Raw genomic sequence first — 24,402 nt, forward strand, 5'->3', positions numbered from 1 at the left:
GCATGCATACAAAAGAACCAAAAGACCCCTCCCAGAAACCCCACAAACAGAAAACTGGAAAGCAAACCTAAAAAGAGTATTCTTAGCATTTAATAATGGGCTGTTAAATAACTGCTGACTATTTGTTCACAGATGTGAGCAGATCAGCTTGTCACAAACAGCTTGCAGCAACAAGACTGTGGGCAGCAGAGTGAGGTGTTATACCTTGTTCTTGTTTTTGTGATGTGCTTCATTTTCAGAATCAGATTCATCATCTTCACTCTCTTCAGCACTCTGGTCCTCCTCCTCCTCTTCATCCTCCTCTAGGTCATCAGAGTCACTACTACTTACACCTTCACTTGAGGTGTCTGAAGAGGAGCCCGAATCACTGTCGCTGTTACTAGAGCTTTCCACTGCTTTTTTTCTGGGCTTCTACCAGGAAGATGAATTCTCTGTTAATGCTTCAGCTTAAATCTGTTATATAATCTTATTATTACACATAATCTTTGAAACAAGCAAGAGTGAGACTTTGGAGTAAAGTGATCTGCAATGCATAAAGAGAAAGTGCTTCACAAGATGATGGAAATTAAAAACTGGTCACAAAGTTCCACTGAAGTCTTTTTCTGGCCACTGTTGACATCACTACATCACAAAGCAAAATGTCAAATTTAGGCCTAGAACATTGACCTAGAATTAGGGTCTAGTAAACCTCCACAGAATGTGTCAATTCCAAAAAACTTCATACCCAAAACGCATGTTGCAAATTAGTCCAGAAAGAACAACAAGCATCAGGCTTATCAAAGCTCCAGTGACACATTCATTTAAGTACTTTCACAGTATGAGCTGCACAGCAATGTACAGTTTTGAGGACTGAAAAGAATATGTTCATCAAATTGCTTCTGGAATTTACTCCTGAAAAATGGACTAAAATCTGCTGAAATACTCTGACAACTACATTATATTGAAAGTAACTCTCTAGATTTTCATCAACTGTAAAAACAGTTTGATATCAGCCTTTTTCTTTTTTTTCTACAACTAAATAAATATTTTAACCATTTTTTTAGATACCATCCTCAAAAAGAAATTACAACTGAGATGACTGAAGAAATCAGAAGATGAATACTAAAAACACTAAAACCCTGAAGAAAAGAACCTTTAGAAAAATATATTAGAAGGTTTTGAAATAAGACATGCTTTTAAGAAGAGGCAAGAGTTTCACTTCAAAATCTAAAAGCATAACATCACTTGTACAAAGCCCAGCTTTAATAATCAACAATCATCCTCATGTTGGAGTTCTCATTTCGAGTAATTTCTGTGTTTTGACACAAAAGGTTGCTCAAATCATTACACTGACAAATAACAAAGACCTCATAAAAAGTTTCAGAGGAAAAGAAGTTATGAACATCAGCATATCAAGGAAGATTACGAACAACAAACTCCATATCAGTATTAAAAAATTTACTACAGAACTTAGGAAACAGACAACCTGACATTTATCTGCATGAGACAGAGGACTTAGAAGTTAAGATACAGAACACAACATTCTTAAGAAAGGTACTTGCACATTGAGTCCATCCTTTCACAACACCTCAGTATTTAGTAAAGCAAAATTGGAGCTTGAAATCAGTGCCTGCACCAAGAAATCTATCAACAGTACCAAATTTATACTTAAAAGTGAAAGGTAACACGAAGGAGAAGATAACAATGCTAAGAAACATCTGACAGAAATTTGGGGGGCCAACCAAGACAAGAAGTACCTTCTAGGAAGGTATTTAGAGATATCAAAAGAGAAATTTATTTGATAACCTGCCTAACTGTAGCAATAGTCAGAAATACAAAAACACCATCTGGAAAAAGCTTTACCTCTGCATCACATAAAGGAAGCCAAAATCTGCATGTAGATACCCAGGATAAAAGCGGAATTTTAGAAAGAAACATTTTTAGTATTTAAGCCTGAAAAGAAGATTTCCCAAATACCTTTAACTACCATAATACTTTCAAAAGCTGTCAACTGTTGAACACAAAGAATGTTTTGAGGGAAAATATTCTTAACAATTTCCCTATTGTCCATATATTAAGCACTGTATATCACTACACCATTATAAGTAACCATTTCAGTGCTAACCCCTATTTTTATGCAGATACATCAAGCACCAGCTGTCCTTGGAAAATGCCAACCTCTCACCTTCAAAGATTCAGACTTGGTAGCTGAATGTAGCTCAGTAACACAAAGAAAGCAAGAGGCCCAATTCACTCACAAAACAAAAAGAAACAGATGTGAAGACAGAAAAATATTTTAGCCTAGATGGCTATCAGTAGAGAACTACTCCTTAGCTTCTATTCAGACAGTAATCACCTCCCCAGTACACCATTTTCCATGTCTTGCTTGCATAGTTTTGATTCCAAGAATAGCAAAGTTCTTAGAGTGCTCAGGTCAAGATATAAGGTTTACTAAGTCACTGAACTTACTCATGTCTTTCATATTAGATGGCTAAGACTATTGCTGAAACACAGCAGTTAATAGTAGTTTTTCACTCTGATAAATAGGAAATTACTTCCAGAGTAGCATTTTTATGTGTAAAAATTTTATTTTTTTCATAAGATACAGGAAAACCTAATTAAATTCACAAAGAACTGATGATGTAATAACTGTAATACCAATATATACATATATATATATACTGTAATATAATAATATCAAATATTGGTATTAAAAACAACTTCTAAAAAAATTAGATAATTTTTTTAAAAGCAAGGTGTTGGACACAGCCATTAACTTATTAACTAGCAAAATTAGCACTACTAGTAACTTTTGGTTTGTAAGTATGTCAAGAAACCCTCAAACAATTAAAAAATTTCAAAAGCCAATACACTCAAAAAAATCCCTATAGAGACAAGGGTATAGATCTTGCTCTAATACATCAGAAGAACCCAAAACATTTTGTACTTAGAAAGAACACTGAAAAATGCTCCTGCGTGCAGAACACTTATCATGTCAAATTTTTTGTCTGAGTCTTTGGTTCTTTCTGTGTATTTACCTTATCTTTTATTTTGTCAGCCCTGGTATCCAGAAGCTGAACTTTGCTTTGCTCCTGGTTGTATTTGCGTCCTGCAGCTCCCGAGGTTACAGTTTTCACTGCTCCTGCCGATGCTGCAATGCCAGTGGAGAGCACGGCTGTGCTGAGAGCTGAGACTGCAGTGGTACTGCTGCCATTCAGTGATCCATTTACACCTAAGGATGACAGATTTACAAAGTGACATTTAAAATAAATCTGAAGTAACAGATCATTTCCTTGAGATGCCCCAGTCATACTAACATTCCATAGACATATAACAAGACCCTAGACTACTTAAAAATGACTCATCATATATATTAAAATTTGCCAAAGTGTCACTCTGATTGGGAGTTACTTCAGTTTAATCATACAGAGCACCCATGATTTAAAGGCCAAACACATACTTGGTATGTATCACCCTTAGCTAATAGAACCAATTTTTACAGAACTGTTTAGGAACGGGAAGAACAAGGAAAGTAAAGCTCCAATTCCACATTTTTCTGCATGTGCAGAAGTTCAATATTATTATTTCCTCACAACTTCAGCCATTACCTTTGTCTGTATTGCTCCGACTACTTTTTCCTGTAGCTCTTGAGTGGAATAAAGCAGAATCATGATTCTGTGCTGGAGGAGCAAACAGTGTGGGAATTCCCAAGAGTGGTGGGAAAAAAGCTGCCCCAGGACGAGAGTGCGTGTCTGCTGTTCGCCACCATTCTGAACCACAAAGGAAATAAAAACAAACTTCAGTTGTTCTAATACTATATTTAAGTATTTCAGCAAGCATATTGCTGTGCGTAATCCAGAGCACATTTACTAAATCTAGAAGAACAAAACATTTAGCAAGCTCTCAATGACATACATTTCCTGCAGCAACTCTGGTCTTAAGTCATTGAAGTCATTCTGATAAAGATTGCAATGAAATGTTATTTAAATATATTCTGAAAATTAATACTTAATAGAAAGCTATATGACACTGATCACTCCAAAATGAAACTGCTAGTCTTATAAACTGAATCAGTATTCACAGATCACCCTTTAACATTTATAATCTCAGCACTCCTCCTACATTAGAACTATGAAGTAACACAACAGCTTTCAGTCACCTTTGCAATCTGAGTCTTGCAATACTCCAAGGCCTCTACCACAAAACCACATCTGAAGCTGTTCCCTATGAAAAGACCTATTAAATAGAGGAACTGCTAGCTACCCAACAGTAACTCAACAGCCACTGCAAGAGGTTTCTATCCTTGAGCTTGACACTGCATTGCAAAAAAAGTAGCCTCCATTTTTTTCCTGTAACAACCATATTCAAATGACCTAGTTTCAACTGGTGATCCTGCTTCTAACTTCAGTATGAGTAATGCCATCTCTCAGACCGGCAGGTTGGCAGACAAGATGAAGATGAGACACGATGAAGAGGTGTCCTGGTTCCAGCCAGGACAGGGTTAAGTTTTGCAGTAGTTGGGAGGAGGCATGGCCAGGACCCAAAGGTTATTCAAATAAAACTGCTATCATTGGCAGGGGAAAGGGACTCTCTTCCAGGGAGAAGGGCTCTTTTCCCAGCTGGCACACTGTGGCAGAGGTCAGAAATAGTCAATTGTTGGGAAGGGGGGACTCCATTTGAATAGCTTGTTTCTTATACCCTCTGTCAGCACTGCTGCTGCTAATATTTGTTTTCTTATCTCATCTCTGTTTCCAGTAAATTGTTCTTATTTTGATCTGGGACCTCTGCCTTTTGTGCCTCCAGTTTTCCTCTCCAGCCCTCTTCAAGGGCAAGGGTGGTGGTTATGGGCAGGGGAGAAATGAATGGCAACGTGGTCTCAGTGGGAGCACTAAAGCTAATGAACCAGACTGTAAAAATTGCAGGTAAAACGTAAGCATAGCTGGAGCTGTGCTTACCTTCAGCAATACGGAGACTGAAGCTAATACAGAAAGGAAAATATGTGAAAAGGAAAATGAACAGGGGAAGTGACCAGAAAAAAGTCAATAGAGAAGTTATTTGAGCTGCTACACACCTGGAAGGTTGGGGAAGGGCAGCACAGGAGACAGCAGGCACAGTACAGCAAGTCAGCATGTATTCATAGGGTAGGACAAGGTAAGAATATATAATACCAAAGATGACAGACAAAAATCAAAGGCCTAGAAATTCTGTAATCCTGGTAGAGGAAATCTCACAGGAGTTTCGGAACTAAACTTCAGCTTTAGAGATAACCTGAACACAAGTATGGAAAATAAATCATGGAATTCTGAGATTGTAAAAGCATACATAACCAGAAGAACAATGTATTCCCTGCTGGAGAGAAAAAGCGGGAAAAGACTGACATCAAAGAACATGAAATTCATTTGCCCCATCCTTTAATATAAAGAGCATCACATCAAAAAGGACAGCATGAGAAAGGCTAAGCATACTCTGTTTTCCAAGAGACCCCCACTATCAACAAAGGCCTCTGCACACTGACCATGCTTCTGGTGGACTTCTACACACAAAACATTAACTTGTTTGTTAATCCTACTTCTCTCTCTGCATGTTTTAAACATTATTACTGTATTTGTGTATATAAGGAATAATTCTGAAATTAAGTCGTGACTGCAGCAACTCATCCTATTAAGTGATAGGAATGCAAGGGCATTCACTAGGATTTTTTATTTATTAGCAACTATAAGGCAACATAATGGGAATACTACACACAGTGCAGGGAAATTCATTTTACTTGATTTTGGATTTCTGTCTCAGGTGTCTCTTCTCCCTTCCTCCAAGACAAGAAGAGATTTGCACTTCATTGATGCTAACTATTGCACATGATGCGTGGAGTATTTCTCTAAACCTCTGGCATGAGTTTAAAAGCATTGTGTTTCAGGTCTGCATTTGATGAATTTAGTTCAAATGGCTTTAACACCACTTTGTAAATTATCACAAAGAAGACCCAAAAAACAACCCAAATCCCATTTGTGTATCTTCTCCCACGATGCTTCTCTCTCACAGACCACAGTGGTGATTTCATGCTGATGAGCAACATTGCATTGCAAAGTTTCATAGTACTCTGAAGACCTTCCAAGTTGCAAGAACCTCTGAGATTGTTCATCAACTTTCTTCATCATACAGAAAGTGTAGCTAACTGTACACTACACTCTATTATGACCTTGGAAAAAGACATCCTAAGCGTGCTATCTCAGCCATTACCTAATGTACCTAGGAAAGAGAAGCCATCCATTTTAAAATACACATTGGAACACATGAAAGAAATAAAACACAGACAAAAAAATGGTAGAAGTCCTGTAATACTAAACTGAACTGTAATGACATCTCCCCTCTTTCATATCTGATGAAAATGCAACAGTCTGCTTAGCAATTAATTCTAATATTTCCTTAATTTTCCTATTTTAGGAAAGATGCTCTCCAAGTTACTAACTTACCTTAAACATGCTTCACATAGCTACATTTCTTATTAGATCTCACTCCTTAACATTCTTGGCTTACTTTCAAATAGGTTAAATATTTCTGAGCACAGTTTTTGAAATTCTACTAATCACTGCACAGATAAATGATTGAAAGCATTATTCCAAAGGGCAACATACATTTCAACAAGACTAGTCTCTTATTAAGAAAGAATGACTTTGTGCATTTATGTACACAATTTTAAAATTGTTCTGGATCTCATTAAGGAGAAAGAGGGAACTCCAAAAAGACTGAGGATTTTTGCTTTGACAAAACCCACTTCTGGTCTGAGAAAAAAAATCATTGTGTTTTGTTATTTAATACACTGTTAATAAACTTCCCTGTTTTGAAAACGAAAAATTAAGGACCTTCCAGTTTTGATAACATCAAAACAAGACAGTTTAGAATGTTCAGCTTAGAATGGTTTCACACAATAGTATTATTGCCTTTCATAAAGACAAAACACTGAATTATGGTTTTATTTAGAGAAAAAGCTATTGATTTATATTCTTCCAAAGTACCTAATATTCTCATGAGGGTAAATCTCTTTCCAGAGGCAATCTGCTTTTCCAATGCACCTTATTTTCAACAATGGAAGAATAAAAAGAAAACAAATAAAATATCTGTTTACTTGATTAGAATGCCTTACTTATTCAGGAACTAGTGCAAATTAACCAATTAAACTAACAGTATGTGATAGATTCCACAATGGTTTCACACAGGTGCTTTGTCTTTTTGACCTGGGAATATGCCAAAATAATTTACTTGTATTTTAATCTCCCTGGCAAAGCATAAAGACTCCCAGTCCTAACCCATCATGTATTATGGGCACCTGACAGAGTATGCAATAAGTTTAATAAGTTTATTGCAGAGACTACTTAATAGACTATTGATTGCTGCAAAGAAAATAAAGAGATGAACTGGGCTAAAATGAACCTCTCTGATCTCGTGCATTAAGATGCATTACCTTCTCGTAGTAAGAGTAATTGCTCATTCTTAAAAAATTATTTTATTAGATTCTAGAAAAATGCATTTTTAAATTTGAAGTCAATTACGTGTTTGACAGACATGGTCCTGTTTTTTAAGTATCACAGGAGTGAAGAAGGCCTCAGTTTAGAACAGGCTAGGATATAGTCTACCTTGGCTACAGAGTATCTTGTAAATTCAGGACGCGCCAGAGGTCATTCCTGGGAAAATGGTCTTCAGCTGGCTGCAGCATAAACATCCCAGTGGAACCTTTTCAGCGTGGATACAACAGTAACCACAGCACACGCCCATAAATAAAACTGATGGGACAGCGCTGATAGTAAACTACATTCCAGCTTGGTTTTGGGAAGACAAAGTGTCCTTGAAAAATTATGGATGTTCTTAACATCACAGGCAGCCCAGGCAAACAATCTGGACAGCAAAAAATATTAATGCTGGTAATTATAATCAGTCTTTTTAACTATAAGCTATCAGAGGGAAATTAAACTTTTTAATAAAAGATGAGAATAGAATTTTTAAAAGGCTTTTAGTAAAGAACCACCTGTGTTTTCTTAAGAAGAACAAAACTGACAGTTCAGTATCTTTATTACATTATTCCTCTGCTTCAGTCTTACCATATTTTAGCAGACCAAATACATAAATGCACAGAACATTAACAGGAGACAGAGAACTACATGATGTAATATGTACACAGCAACAGCAGCAAGGAGAGGTAAATGAGTCACAGAAATCCTCAGGTCAGGACTGCACATTCATAGCCATACAGAAATTAACTCCTGCTACATTCTAGGAATCACCACAGAAAACCATTTCAAGTGGCATGGGCTAATGAATATAGACAAAAAAATCTTTTGGAGACGAACTTTTGATGGGGTACTGAAAAATAAAAAAAATTGTTATTTATTCCAGAAGAGTTTTAGTTAAGAATTTTCTGGCTTTTAGAGAAATTAAAATAAATAACTGAGACATAACTCTAGGTTGTCAGACATTCTGGTTGCAGCTTCTTGGAGCAGTTGCGAATGAACACATGCAGGATGGAGGTGGGGACTTGGAATCTACTCATTACTTATTATCAAACTGTACTAGCTTGGAGAACATACCTTTGCTCACTCTGCTGCAAGACCAGAGTATTTTTTGAAACGGGATTACCATGAATTTAAGCTGAAAAAACTTCCTATTTACCACGTATCATGTAAGAATTGGGCTAACAGAAACAATGCTCTCCAAAAAAAATCCGTTTTCCAAAAGTTAAGTGAGAATCAGCAAGGAAGAGTTTGCCATTTCTTGTTCTGTACATATGTATCATTCAGCTGAAAGAGGAATTTCAACCACAAAAATGAGATTCTTGCATGGAGAAATCTCCATATATATTTCTGATTCAAGGTAAGATACTTCACTCCAATCAAGATTATCCAAGACTGTGACATTGTGAAATTCATCTTTTCCAGTTCAAGCTCCATTAGAAGAAACTATTCCTCCAAATGTAAAATTGCAGTATGGGCTGAGCTTAAATGCAGTTTGCTAGATGAAGCCTTTATCTGATCCTTGCCTTCAAGGCAGCTTTACAAACTGATTTTTTTTTTTTTCACATTTTAGATAAGCAATTTAAAATTAATTTCATTCCATCAAAAAGTAAGTACTACGAAGAATGTATTCACAGCAAATTAATGTCACTTGGCAAAACCAAAAAACCTCAAACATTTTCTTGGATGCATCTGTGCATCTGTTACCACATTTGACTTGTAATAATAATTACAACTGCTGACAAACACTAAAATCGCATTGCAATATAGACTGGAGTCGTTTTTTACCACACGTGTTGATGGTGGAGCTCAGTGTTGCGGCTCCACCTTTCGATGCTTCTGAAGTTACCGACGGTGTGGAAGATGCTGGAGTGGAAGCAGCTGCAGCAGAGGAGACTGAGGATGACGTTAACCGCTCTCCAGACTCCATCTCTGGAAGAGAGAAGATAAACATCTGTCTTCTATGGCAGCAAAGGAACCCACAGGGGACTATGGCATTGTCAGTGCTGACAGTGTCTCAGGATCTGCACTGGATTCTCCAGAGGTTCCTGGGAGACCTCCGCATGACAGGTACATCCCATTAACAGCACCCATCTGTCAGGGAACTCAGCAGAGCTGCAGCACTATGGCAATTCTGTACTGCTGTTCGGAGTGACACCACATTTCAATTCGAATGCCTCTACACACCCTGCGCTCAGGAGCTCCATTCCAGCTCAGGCTGGAGCCCTCAGCCCTTGCCAGAGCCAGCCCACCACTCTGTGCTCCTGCCTCTCGGCTACATCCCATGTTCTAGCTTCCCTCTAGGACAGCATCAGCTCCCACCTTCTGCTACTTCTGATCAGACAAAGGGATGGACACGGGGCCTGGCAGATTCCACTGTTGTGTCTAGCCCTGTGACCAGCACGGAACCGTGCCCGAGTTGGGAAAGCCCTGCCTGCGTAATCCTCAACTGCCAGCTTAGCTCTCCTTACAGAGCAGCCCTGCTCTTTGCTGCTCCCTGACAGACAACTTTAAAGAACCTGTAGTGCATGCCAAAACGTCTGTATCTAGACTCTCAATTTAAGGAAAGACCCTGCAATCATGGTGAGATAGTATAAAAACAAGAACTCCTGCAAGTTGCTAAGGGTTTGTGGTGGTGGTAGTGTTGTTTCCTGGGTGAGCTTTTCATACAAAATAAGACATTTTTATCTGTGCTATGAATTGCCTAAATCAAAAATCATCAGACTTCCTTCACTGAAGAAGCATATGTATTGTAAGAAAAACAGATAGTAATATTATCATTAAAGACAATAGAAGAAGTGTTTGGACAATCCTCTCAGGCTCATGGTGTGGCTCTTGGGGATGCAGAGAGTGCAGGGCCAGGAGTTAGACTCAATGATCTTTGGGGATCCCTTCCAACTCAGCACATTCTCTTATTCTGTGAAGTAGTTTCTCAAATACTTAAGAAGTGCAGCCAAGTCAATGATGTCGTTACACAGTGCTAGCAGCATCAACAGAGTGTCTGACTCAATCTGCCAGAGCAGCACTTGATGGTGAGTCAGGATCACAGTATAAATAAAGTGAGGAAAACTTTCAAAGTCCCTGTACTATCAAAAATGCCATGAGACTAAGCACATTGAACTCTTAACTGGGAAACTTCCAAGAAACCTGTTCCTGTTGTGGAGTCTTCCTCATGGACAAAGACAATACCATTTCTCAGATTTACACCTGAAATTTGAGGGCGATAAGTACTGAACCTAAATCAAACAACTGTTATAAAATCTCATTCCCAGTACTTATAAAGTAGAATGCCAAGTACATAAGAAAATAACACTTTTCCAAATTCTATTTTAAACAATTTAGAAAACTGATATGGTAAACAGCACTTCTGATCCAAAGTTGTCTTAAACAGTAACTTCCCAAGTGGACGCTTGGAAAGACAGCATAAAACCTGTTATCTGCTTCTCCAGAAAGTAGATCCTCGGTTTGTCTCAGCCAGTAAAAACGAAACTTAAAAAGCCACAGCAAATATCAAAACAAAATCAATGGAGAAATACCAAGTATTGTGAAGATACACTGTGCCCATGTTAACTACATTTTTCATTCCTTGTCACTGATAGTTTTTATACACTGCAATTTCTATGCCCAAGGAAAGTCCCCAGCCTTTGCAAGTTAGCAGAACAAAGCATACTGCTTTGGGAAAGTGAGAACTGCTAACATGGGAGGTACAGTCTGTCATAGAGAACTGCCTACCCTTTGCACCAACTGCAAACAGCCACTCCACCCTCAAGAGCACCTAAATATTTCATTTTTCTTATTTTATTCTTTACAGTCCAATTTATCACCAATCGTTTTCACACATGCAGAAAAAAAAACCAAACTATTTTTTTTCTGCAAACACAGAAAAACCAGCTACTTACACTGATACGGCACCAAAAAAGGTATCTACTACTATACTGAATATTAGGGGTATGATCTTCTCCTTCAGAACATCAGTAGAAATAATGAAACTACTTCCTTCAGAAAACTGATGAAGGAAAAATATTACTAAACATTTTAATTTTCTCATTCAGGATTCCTAAATTCAAACTTTTGAACAGTTAAATCTTTTTCATCCAGTTAAAGAATACCTCGTTCATTTTTAGCAATCTGTGACTATAATCAATCTAATGTGCTAATCAGTGGAGGTAGGTCACTGGGAAATATTGCATAGAGTGTTTATTACATATATATGTCCATTAACTTTTACAACTATTCTGAAGGATAATAATTAACAAAAATCTCATTCATAAGGGACTATGGTTTTAGTTTACATCTATGGACTTTAGTCCACAGCATTTGCAAATACATAGTAAAAAGATTTACTGTGTTTAGTACACGGACATCAATAGATACAAATTATTATGACAAAGTACTTTTTCTAGTCACTATGAATGACTGAACTTCCTTGAGGCCAACAAGCATTCCTTGCACAAATAAAAACTCGTTGTATTTTGGTATTGTTTTAATTACGGCTACGGCAAAGTCACTATACTTACAGAGAGCATAAGGGAAATTAGAAACAAATCAAAATGGTATTATTACAGTATTTCCTTGTAAAAGGAAAGGTACTTCTAAACTTTAACACACTCCATCATTCAAAATTCAGGATTGAAACTTTGTATTTTACCCTTTCTCACAAAAAGATCCAGAACTCTCAAATTTCTACAAAAAAGAAACTGTAAATCTATGTGTGACAATAAAACATTAAACTAAGTCTTTACCATGGAATCACAGAATCCAACCTAAATGGGTGGAAAAGATCTTCAAGATCATCAAAGTCCAACCTGTGCCTGATCCCCACCTTGTCACTCAGACCAGAGCACCGAGTGCCACATCCAGTCGTGCCTGGACACCTCCAGGGATGGGCACTCCAAACCTCCCTGGGATGCCCCTTTCAGTGCCTGAGCCCCCTTTCCATGGGGAAATTCCTCTGCTGCCCACCCTGCCCTCCCCTGCCCAGCCTGAGGCCGTTCCCTCTCCTCCTGTCCCTGTTCCCTTGGGAGCAGATCCCAGATCCCCCCGGCTGTCCCCTCCTGTCAGGGGAGGGACAAGGGTCCCAGGAGCCTCTCTTTGTCCAGCTGAGCCCTCCCTCAGCTGCTCCTGCTGCTCCAGCCCCTTCTCCAGCTTTGTTTCAGTCTCCGGACTTGCTCCAGCCCCTCAGGGTCTTCCTTTTCATGACAGACCCAGAACTGGGCACAGCACCTGAGCTGCCTCAGCAGTGCCAACGAGGTGTCACTGTCCTGCTGAGGCTCATACAAGCCAGGTGCCCTTGGCTGTCTCGCCCACCCGGGCACAGGTACAGCCATACCCCTAGGGCCTTTTCCGGCTTACCAAGCACTCTGCCCCCAGCCTGGAGCACTGCAGGGGATCACTGCTGTGGTCTGAAGGCAGGACCCAGCACTCCACCTTATTGAACCTCACTTAGCTGCCACTGGCCCATCAACCTAGCCTGTCCAGATCCCTCTGCACAGCCTTCCTAGCCTTCCTGCCCAACTTGGTGTCACCCACAAATTTACTGAGGGTGCCCTCAATCCTCTCATCCCCATCACTGATAGAGATATTGAACAGGACTGGCCCCAGTGCTGAGCCCTGGGGACACCACTGGTGACCAACCTCTGGAAGGAATTCCATTCACCACTGCCCTCTGGGCCTGGCCATACAGCCAGTTCTTAACTCAGCAAAGAGTGCACCTGTCCCAGCCATGGGCTGCCTGTTTCTCCAGGAGAATATTGTGGGGACAGTATCAAAGGCTTTGCTGAAGAGCAGGCAGACACGTCCACAGCCTTCCCCTAATTCACTAGGCAGGTCACCTGGTCATAAAAGGAGATCAGGTTGGTCAGACACAACCTGCCTTTCCTAAACCTCTGCTGGCTGGGCCTGCTCCTCTGGCTATCCTGTGTGTGCTGATGATCTGCTCCATCACCTTCCTGGGGACTCAGGTCAGCCTGACAGGCCTGGAGTTCCTCACATGTGGGCACCTAAGGCATTTTATAAATAAGCATAGTTAAGAACCACCTACAAGAAATCCATGTTTGAATCATAAATAAAAACACATCCTTGGCATATCAATACCTCTTTAATACAGAAAAGTAAATATAGCTATACTTGCAAGCTTCTAACCAACATAAGCCATCTGTTTGATCAGATAAGAACTGGGAGAACAGTAATAAGCTGCCCTTTTAAGGCTCCCCTCTCTTTCTCACTCCCACCCTGCTCCTTTTATTTCAGTTTGCAGGGGTCTGGGAAGTGTTTCTGAGAGGGTGCTTTTTCAAACTTTAATTTAGCTACTTGTTTAATGTCTTTAATAGAGAACCAGAATATTTGATTTCTGATTTATTTTGAATGGAAGAAATTTACGTTCTTCTCCTAGTGACATACATACTTTTGATTTCAAACTAAGTCAACCCTTAATTACATTTAATTACTCTAACCACAGCAGATGGCTAACTCCCAAAGAGATAATCCCCAAAACAGTCATTAGGATCACTAATAATTACACTGTAGCCCTAATGCAGTCTGTGACTAAAAAGTCTATACCAGTTACAGCAGATCCATATTCTTTTTAACCTCAAGTCTAAGTGACATATTTGTTCCACTGGAGTTATTATGTCAGTCAATAGTTATGAACTTTCATGACTTCTTTTTAATCTCTCATATTTGTCAAAGAGAAAAATCATTAATTAAACTAGGAAAAAAAAAACTTTTTAAAATTTTCTAGGTGTAGTGATTTATGTCAGTTCCTCTCAATGCTCTGCCCAAAACTCCAGCTATTTTCCCAGAATTTCCCATGGTGAATAATAATCATTAATGCAACTGAACCCAATGAAAACAGAAACTAATCTCTCAGTAAAAAGGAAAAAAGAAGGGAAGTATGTGAAACTACACACAAGAAAAATGTTGTCTTTTGGAGGGAAAAAATTACTAATGTTTAATAAAAATAGAAACACTAAAAAAATAAAGGTTTATTAAAGGAAACAATAATCAAATAATTTTCAAATATACCAAGTTGAAATTTCTTTACAGTCAATCACCTATCTACTCTATGCTCAATATCTTCACAGAAATGTACCCTAAGGCAGAAGAAAAACCCCTTTCTTACTCTTAAACAGGTATAAATGAGTAATTCCCTTCACGGGATAGTATGATGGATACAGTATCCTATCAATGTTAGCTGGGATGTGTGAATACTGTGAAGTGTGTTTTGAAGACATCTAAACACTAAACTAACTCATCTCCAAATTTCAGTTTAACTTCTAGACTCCCATGTACTGCTTCATTATTTCAATTATTACCTCTAACACACTGAAAAAGAAGTTGGGTAAAAATATGCTTCAGTCTTTCTCAATGACCAAGTGAAATTTGTAACAACTTTATGACCCCAAACTACGCAAGAATCCCACAATATTGTGATCTCCTGCCTTTTAGCCAGGTATTTAACTGTATCATAATAATACTGTCAGTCTGCCACTGGTTCTTGTGTCAGTGAGTGCTCTGATGCCAGAAATCTTGCAGCTGATGAAGGGAAGCACATCAGAATCTCTCAGAACACAGAGTCCAGCACATCACAAATACAAAACGCAGTGTCCAGAAATGTCATGCTCAGAAGGTGAAGGCAGAGCATGGGTGCCAGCTCACAGGTGACTCAGCAGGCCAAGCTGTACCTGTGCGTTCCACACCTTCCACAGGGACCACACAGCCAGGGAGGAATGGGTTTAAAACCAGTGACAAAAAAAGCCCACAAAACAAGCAAGCACGCTGACCAAACCTCAGGTGAGAAGGAAGTGAGGTACCCACAGGAACGGGTGCAGTTCCTTACAGACAGGCTGTGGACACCAGAGGGTCCCAGTGATGCTCCCTGCTCTGGTCACAGAGCTTCCCACACACAGTCTACTACTGCTAGGATGTTTTACACATTGAGAATTTTAAACTCAAATAAAAGTGCTAATATAATTAATGAGATTCACCGTCTCAAATATTGTTCAAACCATAAAAGCCAAGTTAACTGCTACATATTGCAAGTTTCGCAAAATATCACTGTAATTATGTAACTTTTGATAATTTACTCTAAGTACTTTATGTAAAATTCTCTAGGAAAAAAAACCACCACAACAAAACTTCTTTTACTAAATCAACCACCACAATAAAACCTTTTTAGTGAATCAACAGCAAGACTGGCTTGTGTTTTAAAGGTATCATACAAAGACACTTCTTGGCACCCATACACTTTAATACGTTCCAGCCAGTTCCACTGTGTGAGGCAGACTGGACATTCCTGTGTCACATTCCAAATGGCCTCACAGCTTCCCCTGACTCACATCACCCATATTCAATCTGTGATACCACAACTCATTGTTTATTGCATCAAAATCCACAGCACTGAAAACATTCACAAAATCACACGGATATCACAGTTCCATAGATATTTGTTTTAACAGCCTTTACCCACATAAGGTGACCTACTAAAAGCCACTTCAAAGCAGATCCAACTCTTATGTTCAGTCTAACTGAGTCATGACTGGCCTGGCAAAAACAGAAACAGAGAAGGGAATCAGTTGCCATTCTACTCTTTAGCAAGACATAGTGGCTATTTTAAATAGTCTTAGGATAAAATGACATTTTAAACAATGCATCTATTTTGACTATCCAAACATGATAAACTCATTATTAAACAATGCATGCAAAATAAGTTGCAACTCAAAAACTTATTTTTTCCTATTTTACAAGTAACTGTGTTGCCTTCTATTAGAAATAAGCATCACTCTGAATATTTTTGCATTCATACATTTCATGATCTTCATGGTTATGGTAAAAAAAGAATAGTTACGAATGACAGAGGGCATTATAATTCACTTACTTCACATTCCATGGAGGGAGGAGTGGCACACAGGTCAGGTTAAACTACAATCCTCTATAAGCCTCACTTCCGGACAAACCTCAGAATACATTTTTGCAAGCTGCATAAGGCTGGGCAAGAAGTTTAATCTATCAATCTGTACTACAAAAAGTGTATGGCCACACCAAGTACCCATGAGGCAACACAGCACCACAGACACACACTTCATGTTGAAGTGACCCAAGCCTACTTAAATGTTTCAAACCCAGAATAAAACACCAAGAGTCTGGTTTAAACAAATACATAAACAGAATCATAGAATGGTTTGGGTTGGAAGGGACCTTAAAAGCTCATTTTATTACACACACACACCACCACAGGCAGGGACACCTTCCACTGGATGAGTCTGCCCACAGACCCATCCAACCTGGCCTTGAACAGTGCCAGGGATGGGGGTACCACAATTGCTCTGGCCAACCTGTGCCAGTACCTTACCACCTTTAATTTCTTCCTAACTAACTAACTAATAATATATAATATCATAAATACATAATAATATAATATTAAAGTAGTAATAGAATAAAATATAGTAAGATGTAATGTAAAATAAATGTATATATAAGAATATAAATATGAATTATATAAATATAATAAAACATAATACAATTTAATATAATGAATATATATAATATCATAAATAAATATATAATAAATAACTTCCTAACTAAGTCCTTCTAATCTAAACCTACCCTCCTAAAATAAAATCTATGTGCATTATCTGTTATTCTGCATGAGATTATCAACTTTATATGCTCATGTTTAGCAGTTACCACTTTTATTAAGAACACACATCACTCACTTTCACTTCTATGATGGGTTAGGAAAGGAAAAGTTAACACCATCACCCTCAAAAGACAGAAACAGATGGGGAGGGATAGCTTCTTACACAGATGTACACACTTTCAGTCAGGAATGCTCACCCTACAAAAGCAGCTGCCCAAGCCACTTCCTGCAGCACAGCAAATTGGAGACGACAAGAAAGGAACCATCCTCTAAGTTACTTTTACCAATGGAAAAGCTGTGCAATTCATGCAGCTCAAGAAGAGGAGCAGTCATGATGTGGATATCAGAGTGGCAATGGTCAAGTGCAGGCATTAAGGATTATGGACACTCTGCTCCCAACACTTCTAAGCAGATCCTAAACAGCAAATAAATAGTGGGAACATATAAAATTGATGCAAAGTCTGGACTCTTGTGATACTGCAGAGGTTGAAATAATAGCATCTGAAGAATATTTAAATGCAAAGATTCTCTGGCATCAGTTTGGTAAATGCCCCAAAGAGGCACATTCACCAGATTTTGTCATCAAACCAAAACAAAGGATTTATCATTTCAGAACTGAAGTTTTACAAACTTTTCTGCTCCTAAAAAAAACTCAAACCAACAAACGGATCACTACAGTATTTTATACTGTCTTGGGATGAATATCAGTTTTTATTTTCATGCCTATCAGTTCAGCTTAAAGACATATTGCTAGTTTCAATGTAAAAGCCCACTCTTCCATTCTCCACATATCTTTTGTTTTTTTAATATTCTGGTTATGAGATTTCAATACCTTGGGGTTCATTTGCAGTAGATTCTAGTACTACTACATCTTGTTCTACAGAAGCAAGACTTAGCATTGTATACTATTACTTCAGTTTGTGAGGGCACTGAGCAAACTATCCAAAACTACCTCTGTAACTTTAAAATTATAAAGTATTATTCAATCTTTGTATATTGATAATCAATACAACATTTTTGAAATAATAGCAAAAGTTCCTGCTTAGGGTGCCTCTGAACCACCCTAAGAACAGGAACCCACACTAGAAATCCTATGCAGCAGTACTTCAAAAATCAGTAAAAAAACTGGGACAGCTGACGTCAGTGCCTTTTTTTTCCCTGTGCTTTTCCCAAACCTGAATTTCAATCTCTCAGAGGCAAATTTTCTGCTTTTTTGGTGGTATTCTGTCAATCAGAAACTTAGCTCCTGTTTAGCCATTGTACCGTACACCTCTTGCCATGGTTCAAAAGCCAGACTTGATCTCAAGCTCAAGATGGAGGCTGAGCTCCAATTACAGGCACCAGCAGAGCTGGAGAAAACACCAACAGAGGGAGAGTGCCCTGCTGAACCTCTGACGGCAAAAGTTCACACAGACTTGTCTAGGAATCATTAAAATTCAACAGTGTTTGTGCCAAACATGCTTTTTAGTATTTCTATATCTGAATCTTGCCTAACTTTGCTAAATAATAACAGAAGGCATTAAACCAACAGCTACCTTTGTGAAGCCTGAAGTATCTGCTCTAACATATATATATATGTATATATATGTATATATATGTATATATATGTATATATATGTACAAGAACTCTCAAAAGGAGTCACTAAAAACAGTGTGTTTTGCCCACTTGGTATTATTTTGCTTCATGCTGAGAAAAAAAGACAAAGAAATAACTGCATAAAGAAACCTTCAGTTAACCTTTAAAAACATAATCTAAAGGAAAAGTAATCTGAGGAAGAAACAACTACAAATCCAGCATCTGTTTGGGTGTATGAACGCCACGTGCGTCAAAATAACAAAGTCAGAACCAGTCCATGGGCACTGCCCTGCAAGAAAAAAGATGCTGAGAAAAGGGTTCTTTTACCCTGCAGTCCTGAACTTACAGACCACATATACTCTAACAAGCAAGAAGGGGCAAAGATGGTAGTCAAAGTCCTTCGTAACAAATTGTCTAGAGATTTTTGGGGTTTTTTTTGTTTGGAGTTTTTTGAGTTTTCATCCTAACAATTTAAGTTATTATTCTAGTCCTTCAAATATTGCTAAAAACTATAACCACCAGCATATACTTTGATGAATGATGGGTACCAAGTCAGAGTTCCAGAAAAGCATTCAGGAGAAACAAGTCTTTTCAATGCACTCTTGTACCAGCCTCAGACTTTGCAATGGGTCCTGATTTTTTTTTAGAATAGCACCAAACTTCAGTCTCATTATTCTAACATTAATATCATTTTACATTTAAACAAAAAGAAAAAAGCCATCTAAATTGTACATTAGGTTCTCTAATGCCAGCAAAAACTAGTTTTAGCCCATGGGAGAGTAAAGAAGTCTATCAACCTCTCACATCACTGACTGAGTGTTGGCACCTTGACTAAAAAACTTATCACTGAGGAATGCTAATTCCTCATTTTTGAACTCCTAAAAGCACCTTGCAGCGTCATCTAGCAGGAATGTAATGGCTCCTACTAATAGGCTGAGCAGGTAAATGGTTTGGAAACCCAGAACCAGCTCTTGAAGAAGTGCTACATGCCATAACAGCCATTGCTTTGAGTCAGCTTCATCACTGGCAACCACCCCCTTTTTCAAAATATCTTTCTTAGATTATTTGTTCATTGTTTTTTTCCAATTTGAAAGGTATCATGATTTTTTGAAAACCTCAGACGTTTAAGCAAAACAAAACCCCCACAAAACAACAACAGAGTCCACTAAAGTTTAGGTAAACAGAATAACTAGAAGGGAAAATAATGGGGGTCGTAAGATACAAAGAAATAAAACTAAGCCTCAGCTGAAGCTACAGCAGGTATTACTGTCAGAAGACTATTCTGGCTGACACCATTCACAACATTATTTTTACAAACCAAGCAGATGCAAATCTGACATCTTAATGTTATTTACAAGCTTGAAATCCATGCTTAGACACAAAAAACCTGCCAGATCGCATTTTTATTTCCACAAATTGGAAAGCAGGAAGACAATAAGCCATCCTACTTCCATCTTCAAAACAAAAGTATTGTATCTAGATTTCAAGCTCTAACAAAGCCACGTGCTAAGCATTACATTTTCCTACATGATTAAAGAGCGCTGGTTAAAACACAGGAGACCACTTTTGCTGCACCAGGTGTTGTTTTCTTTCAAAGCCTGAAAACCCTTAAAGAATAACAGTGATACACATTGCAATGAACCATTGTTTCAGAATTGAAAGGCACTCGGCAAAGGCAAGCAGTCAGTGATGGTTGTATGTGGCAGATAAAGCTGTGGACCCTCGGCTCTGCCCTTCCCTGCACACTAAAACAGCTGCACCCCGTGGCCACTGCTGCCTCCCATCCCACACTTTCCTTCCCCCGGGCAGCCCAGGCAAAGCAGCTCCTGCAGCTCCCAGCAGAGCTGCTCTACCTGTTCTGCAGCAATCAGGCTCTGGAAATTAAGCTGAAGCTTGAGCCAACAAGGTCAACTGTGAGGCACCAAGCTTTAAGAGTCTCTTCAGAAGCAAAATATCTAAAAAGATTGCAAATAGCAAGGGAAACCTTTTCAAAACACCCAGATTGCAGGACATTGGAAAGAACAGAGCAGGCGTACAAGAAGATGCCTGGACAGCAAGGAAGTCTGCTAGAAGACAACGTGTATGTTTTGCTGGTCCCCAAACTCAAGGACATTTCATAGACATAGTCAATGTTAAACACTACTGCAACTTACTTGGAAAATCATATTACATGAAGTTTATGCATTAACAGCAGCGATTCAGTATTTTCTTTTTAAAAAATCAATAGAATCTTGTTTTGTAAGAGACATTAGGATAGTACTCCAGGTTACTGGGCTTACAAATTAAATGCCAGTATTAAATGGCTTGTAAGGGAGGCAGAATCTGTATGAAGCTCATGGCTACCCTGTGAAACCTTTAACTTTCAGTCAGTGTCCTCAAGATGCAAAGGTCATTTTCATAGATAATGGCACTCATTCCTCAGCTGTCCTCAGAACACAGCAAGTATTTTGGGGAAAGAACAGTTCAAATCATTGGCTTCCAAATACCAGGTCTTCACCTCACCACCTCACGAGAAGAGAACCCTATAAAAAAGTAATATATGTTGAATCCCTGTTCCTTTCTTCCCCGTGGCATCTTTCCTGCCTTGTTCTCCTTAAAATAGACCTGTATCTACATGCTCTAGTCACTCCATTGTCCACACCCTTTTCTGTATAGCTAACAAATCATGTGAACTAATAGGCCAAGCATGTCCAAAAACCTCTTTCTACCTTCAGCTGGAGGAACACCGTTCCTCACCTACTTATTTTTCTCACAGAGTGAACAAAACAGATTTCTCATATATGCTGTCTACTTCACAAGTTTTTTAGTAATAGCTGTTTAATTCAATATCTATTTTTAATATCCATTTTTAACCATCTATTATAAAAAACACCTTTTCCTTTTAACTGAACCATACTTTTTCTCCACGTTTCATTTTTCATTTCTTTTAATATAGTGGTTATGTCCTACGTTACTAAATGAAATTGTACATCCTTTTATTTCCACATGAAATACTGTAATAGAAAAAGGGGACTTTTGAAGAGCAACAATGATTTTGGTTAGGAATTCACTACAAGGGTTTTCATACTCTAGTTTACAAAAGAAAAAAAAGTCTTTGGTACCAAGAACACAGTATTATTTTAATTTCTATCAGAACTGCAAAATTAAATTTAGCACTTTTCTAAACTTCCACAAAATAACCAGGAACACAAATGGGTATTCTATATTATAGAATGCCACTAACTTTTATCGTGGTACGTGCAGCACTACTGCAAATACTATGCCATTTATACTAGTGCAACAGAAGACCAACCTGAAGAGAAATAAAATCATTGCAGACCCACGTAACAAGCCAAGTAAAAACATAAATGCTCTGTAACCATTGTTTTACAACATGAGATCTGTTAGACTGATACTCTTGAGAAAAATAAGACCATACCTGTGCACCGAGTGGTAGCTCACACTCACCTGGTCCTCAGTAGCAAGAGCTGAGAAATTACTTAAAGTAAAAATAACACATCAACTCTAATAAAGATAGAAACAGCACTTACACAATCATATAAGAGAAGCTGACAAAAAGGCTGCTTTGTTCAATTTGAAAACTACGTTTGTTAGACAGGAAACAGTTCTGGAAGTGATAAAAATATTATGAAAACACCAAGACTTCAGAATTTGCATGAAATGCATTCTGTGTCACTGCATTTGTCCAGTGAGTATTCATCAGAATTTTTCACAAAGTTAATACTAGTTGGCTAAAACCTAAACAGACTTCAATAGTTTGGTTTTTTTTTTAAATCAGGTTTTTTGTTCATCACTACTGTCAGATAATCATTACAAGAAGCAGTAGTTGTCTTAGAATTAAAAAAAAAAAAATTGCTACTCTATATATTCTATGTTCTTCTTCCTTCTAGAAACATTTCAAACTGTTAACCCAGGGAAGGCCCGGAGGGGGAAGGGGAAGGAGGGGGAAGGAAAGACAGAAGAAAAGCACTGAACACTTGGCATTACAGGAGAATAGATAAAGAACACGAAGAGCTTACTGTGGAGAGGGGTTTAATCAGGAAGTAGCCATTATCCTGTCGCTACAGAGCAGTGACAGCACTCCAAAACAAGCCGAGGTTTGCTCTTGGAGGGTTTTGTTGTTTGCTTTCTCTTTCAGTCACGAAGGAAGAAAGCACAAATGCTATCATGCCCGAGTTTGCTGAGCCCAAAGGTCGACAGATGCCATTGTCAAAAGCTCTCCCGAAAATGAAATCCAAGCACGCGTTGACAAAGCTGTGTTTAAGGAAGCATCTGAAATCCACCACACGCTCCCTCTGTGTTACACACAAAACATGGCTGGCTTATTCAGAGATTAGCAATTATTGTAATGAGATACTGTCGGAGAGGGTCAAACAGTGCTTCCTGCAGTTTACACATCCCGATTTCCTGGTCAACAAAGCGAAAGGCAGGTGGAGCACTTGGATCAGCAGTAACACGGCACTCATGGAGCAAAACCAGCTCGGGTGAAGTACGCAGCTTTATCTGTACTTTAATTACATGAGGGGAAAAGTAGCAGAAAAAAACATAAAACTAACTGAACTATGAAGGAAATTTTTCCCGAAGTTTTACGTAAGCATCAGTGCCAGACTGCATTGTTTTCTTGTTTATGCCAAGCCCAAGGAAAATATCCTTATTTCCATGTAAATGATGCTTATGTACACACACACACACACACACACACACACGCTCTCTCCAGAACCAACTGCTCCCCAAGTTGTTTTGGTATGTAAAAGTGCTATGAAACTATACCACAAAACAATCCTGGAAAAATCTGAAACTGAGAAAAACAAACTCTAATCACTGCATGTGAATTTAAGCATCAACCTCCAAAAAAAAGTACAATTAAAGAAATCGACTAACAATATGCAGGAATCATAAGAATTAATTAATATAATTTTAAAAGAAAACAAAAATTCAAACGCCTTTCCTTGAAACTGTCAAAAACTTTTCCTCCACAAAAAGAAATAATCACATAAGGGCTAAATACATGGCAATAAGTCAGCGAGAAGAGATTACAGGTTATTCCTTACCTATAATCTTTGCAAAAAGTAATTTCCACAAGCTCCAGTTAAAAAATTGTACTTTCATGGTGGAACTGAAAAGGGTCCTAGGTGACTATAAAAATCAGAAGGGAAAATTGAAAAAGCAACCCTCAAGAAATAAACAAGAACACTCTCCCCAAAATAAAAACCCTAACAGAACAAAAAGCTCACTTCTCCTAAGCAACTAGAATAAAGTATTTGGTCCAAAAACAGAATATAAAATTTCTGCAAGGGATAAATATAGTTAACTTATAAGAAAACCTGTTGATACAAGTGAAACTGTTACAGTGACCTAAAATAACAGCACAAGGGCCTCAACCACAATATGTAATCCGAGAAAAATCATTTGTATAGCAGGAGAGAGACGGAAAGGCATTGAGGGCTGGGGAGCAGTAGTTCAATCAATTAATTCTTTCTCTCTCAGAAATTCAGCAGCATCAAAGACGACCTAAGGAATATAACAAAGTAACAAGTCTTAAAAAAAAAAAAAAAATCAAGAAAACAACACACCAAAAAAGTTTCTAACAACAACGTCAGAAATCCATTGCAGCCATTTTTCACAATTAGAAAAGAAACGAAGGAAACCTATGAAAAAACAAATACAGAAAGCATTACTGGAAAGATGAAGAAATATGAAGGGTGCAT

At 38.2% G+C, this 24,402-nt stretch overlaps 1 protein-coding gene across 17 annotated transcripts in view; it reads right to left on the reverse strand.

The window, feature by feature from the left end:
* The window catches only part of BAZ2B (bromodomain adjacent to zinc finger domain 2B), a 110,022-nt gene that overhangs the window by 48,429 nt on the left and 37,191 nt on the right, over window positions 1-24,402 (reverse strand). For 16 of the 17 annotated variants that reach the window (XM_088168492.1, XM_088168491.1, XM_014890610.2 and 13 more), the window contains 4 exons: window positions 9,270-9,413; window positions 3,588-3,749; window positions 3,018-3,211; window positions 205-411 (listed from right to left, as the gene is read on the reverse strand). In XM_088168492.1, the coding sequence (XP_088024618.1) occupies window positions 205-411; window positions 3,018-3,211; window positions 3,588-3,749; window positions 9,270-9,411 (705 nt within the window). In that variant the 5' untranslated portion in view covers window positions 9,412-9,413. Of the gene's footprint in view, window positions 1-204; window positions 412-3,017; window positions 3,212-3,587; window positions 3,750-9,269; window positions 9,414-22,713; window positions 23,028-24,402 lie in introns of those variants that run through there. The other variant, XM_014890609.2, reaches the window with a different exon arrangement.

This window comes from Sturnus vulgaris, chromosome 7 (assembly GCF_052056855.1).
Source record: "Sturnus vulgaris isolate bStuVul1 chromosome 7, bStuVul1.hap1, whole genome shotgun sequence".
NCBI classification, from domain to species: domain Eukaryota; kingdom Metazoa; phylum Chordata; class Aves; order Passeriformes; family Sturnidae; genus Sturnus; species Sturnus vulgaris.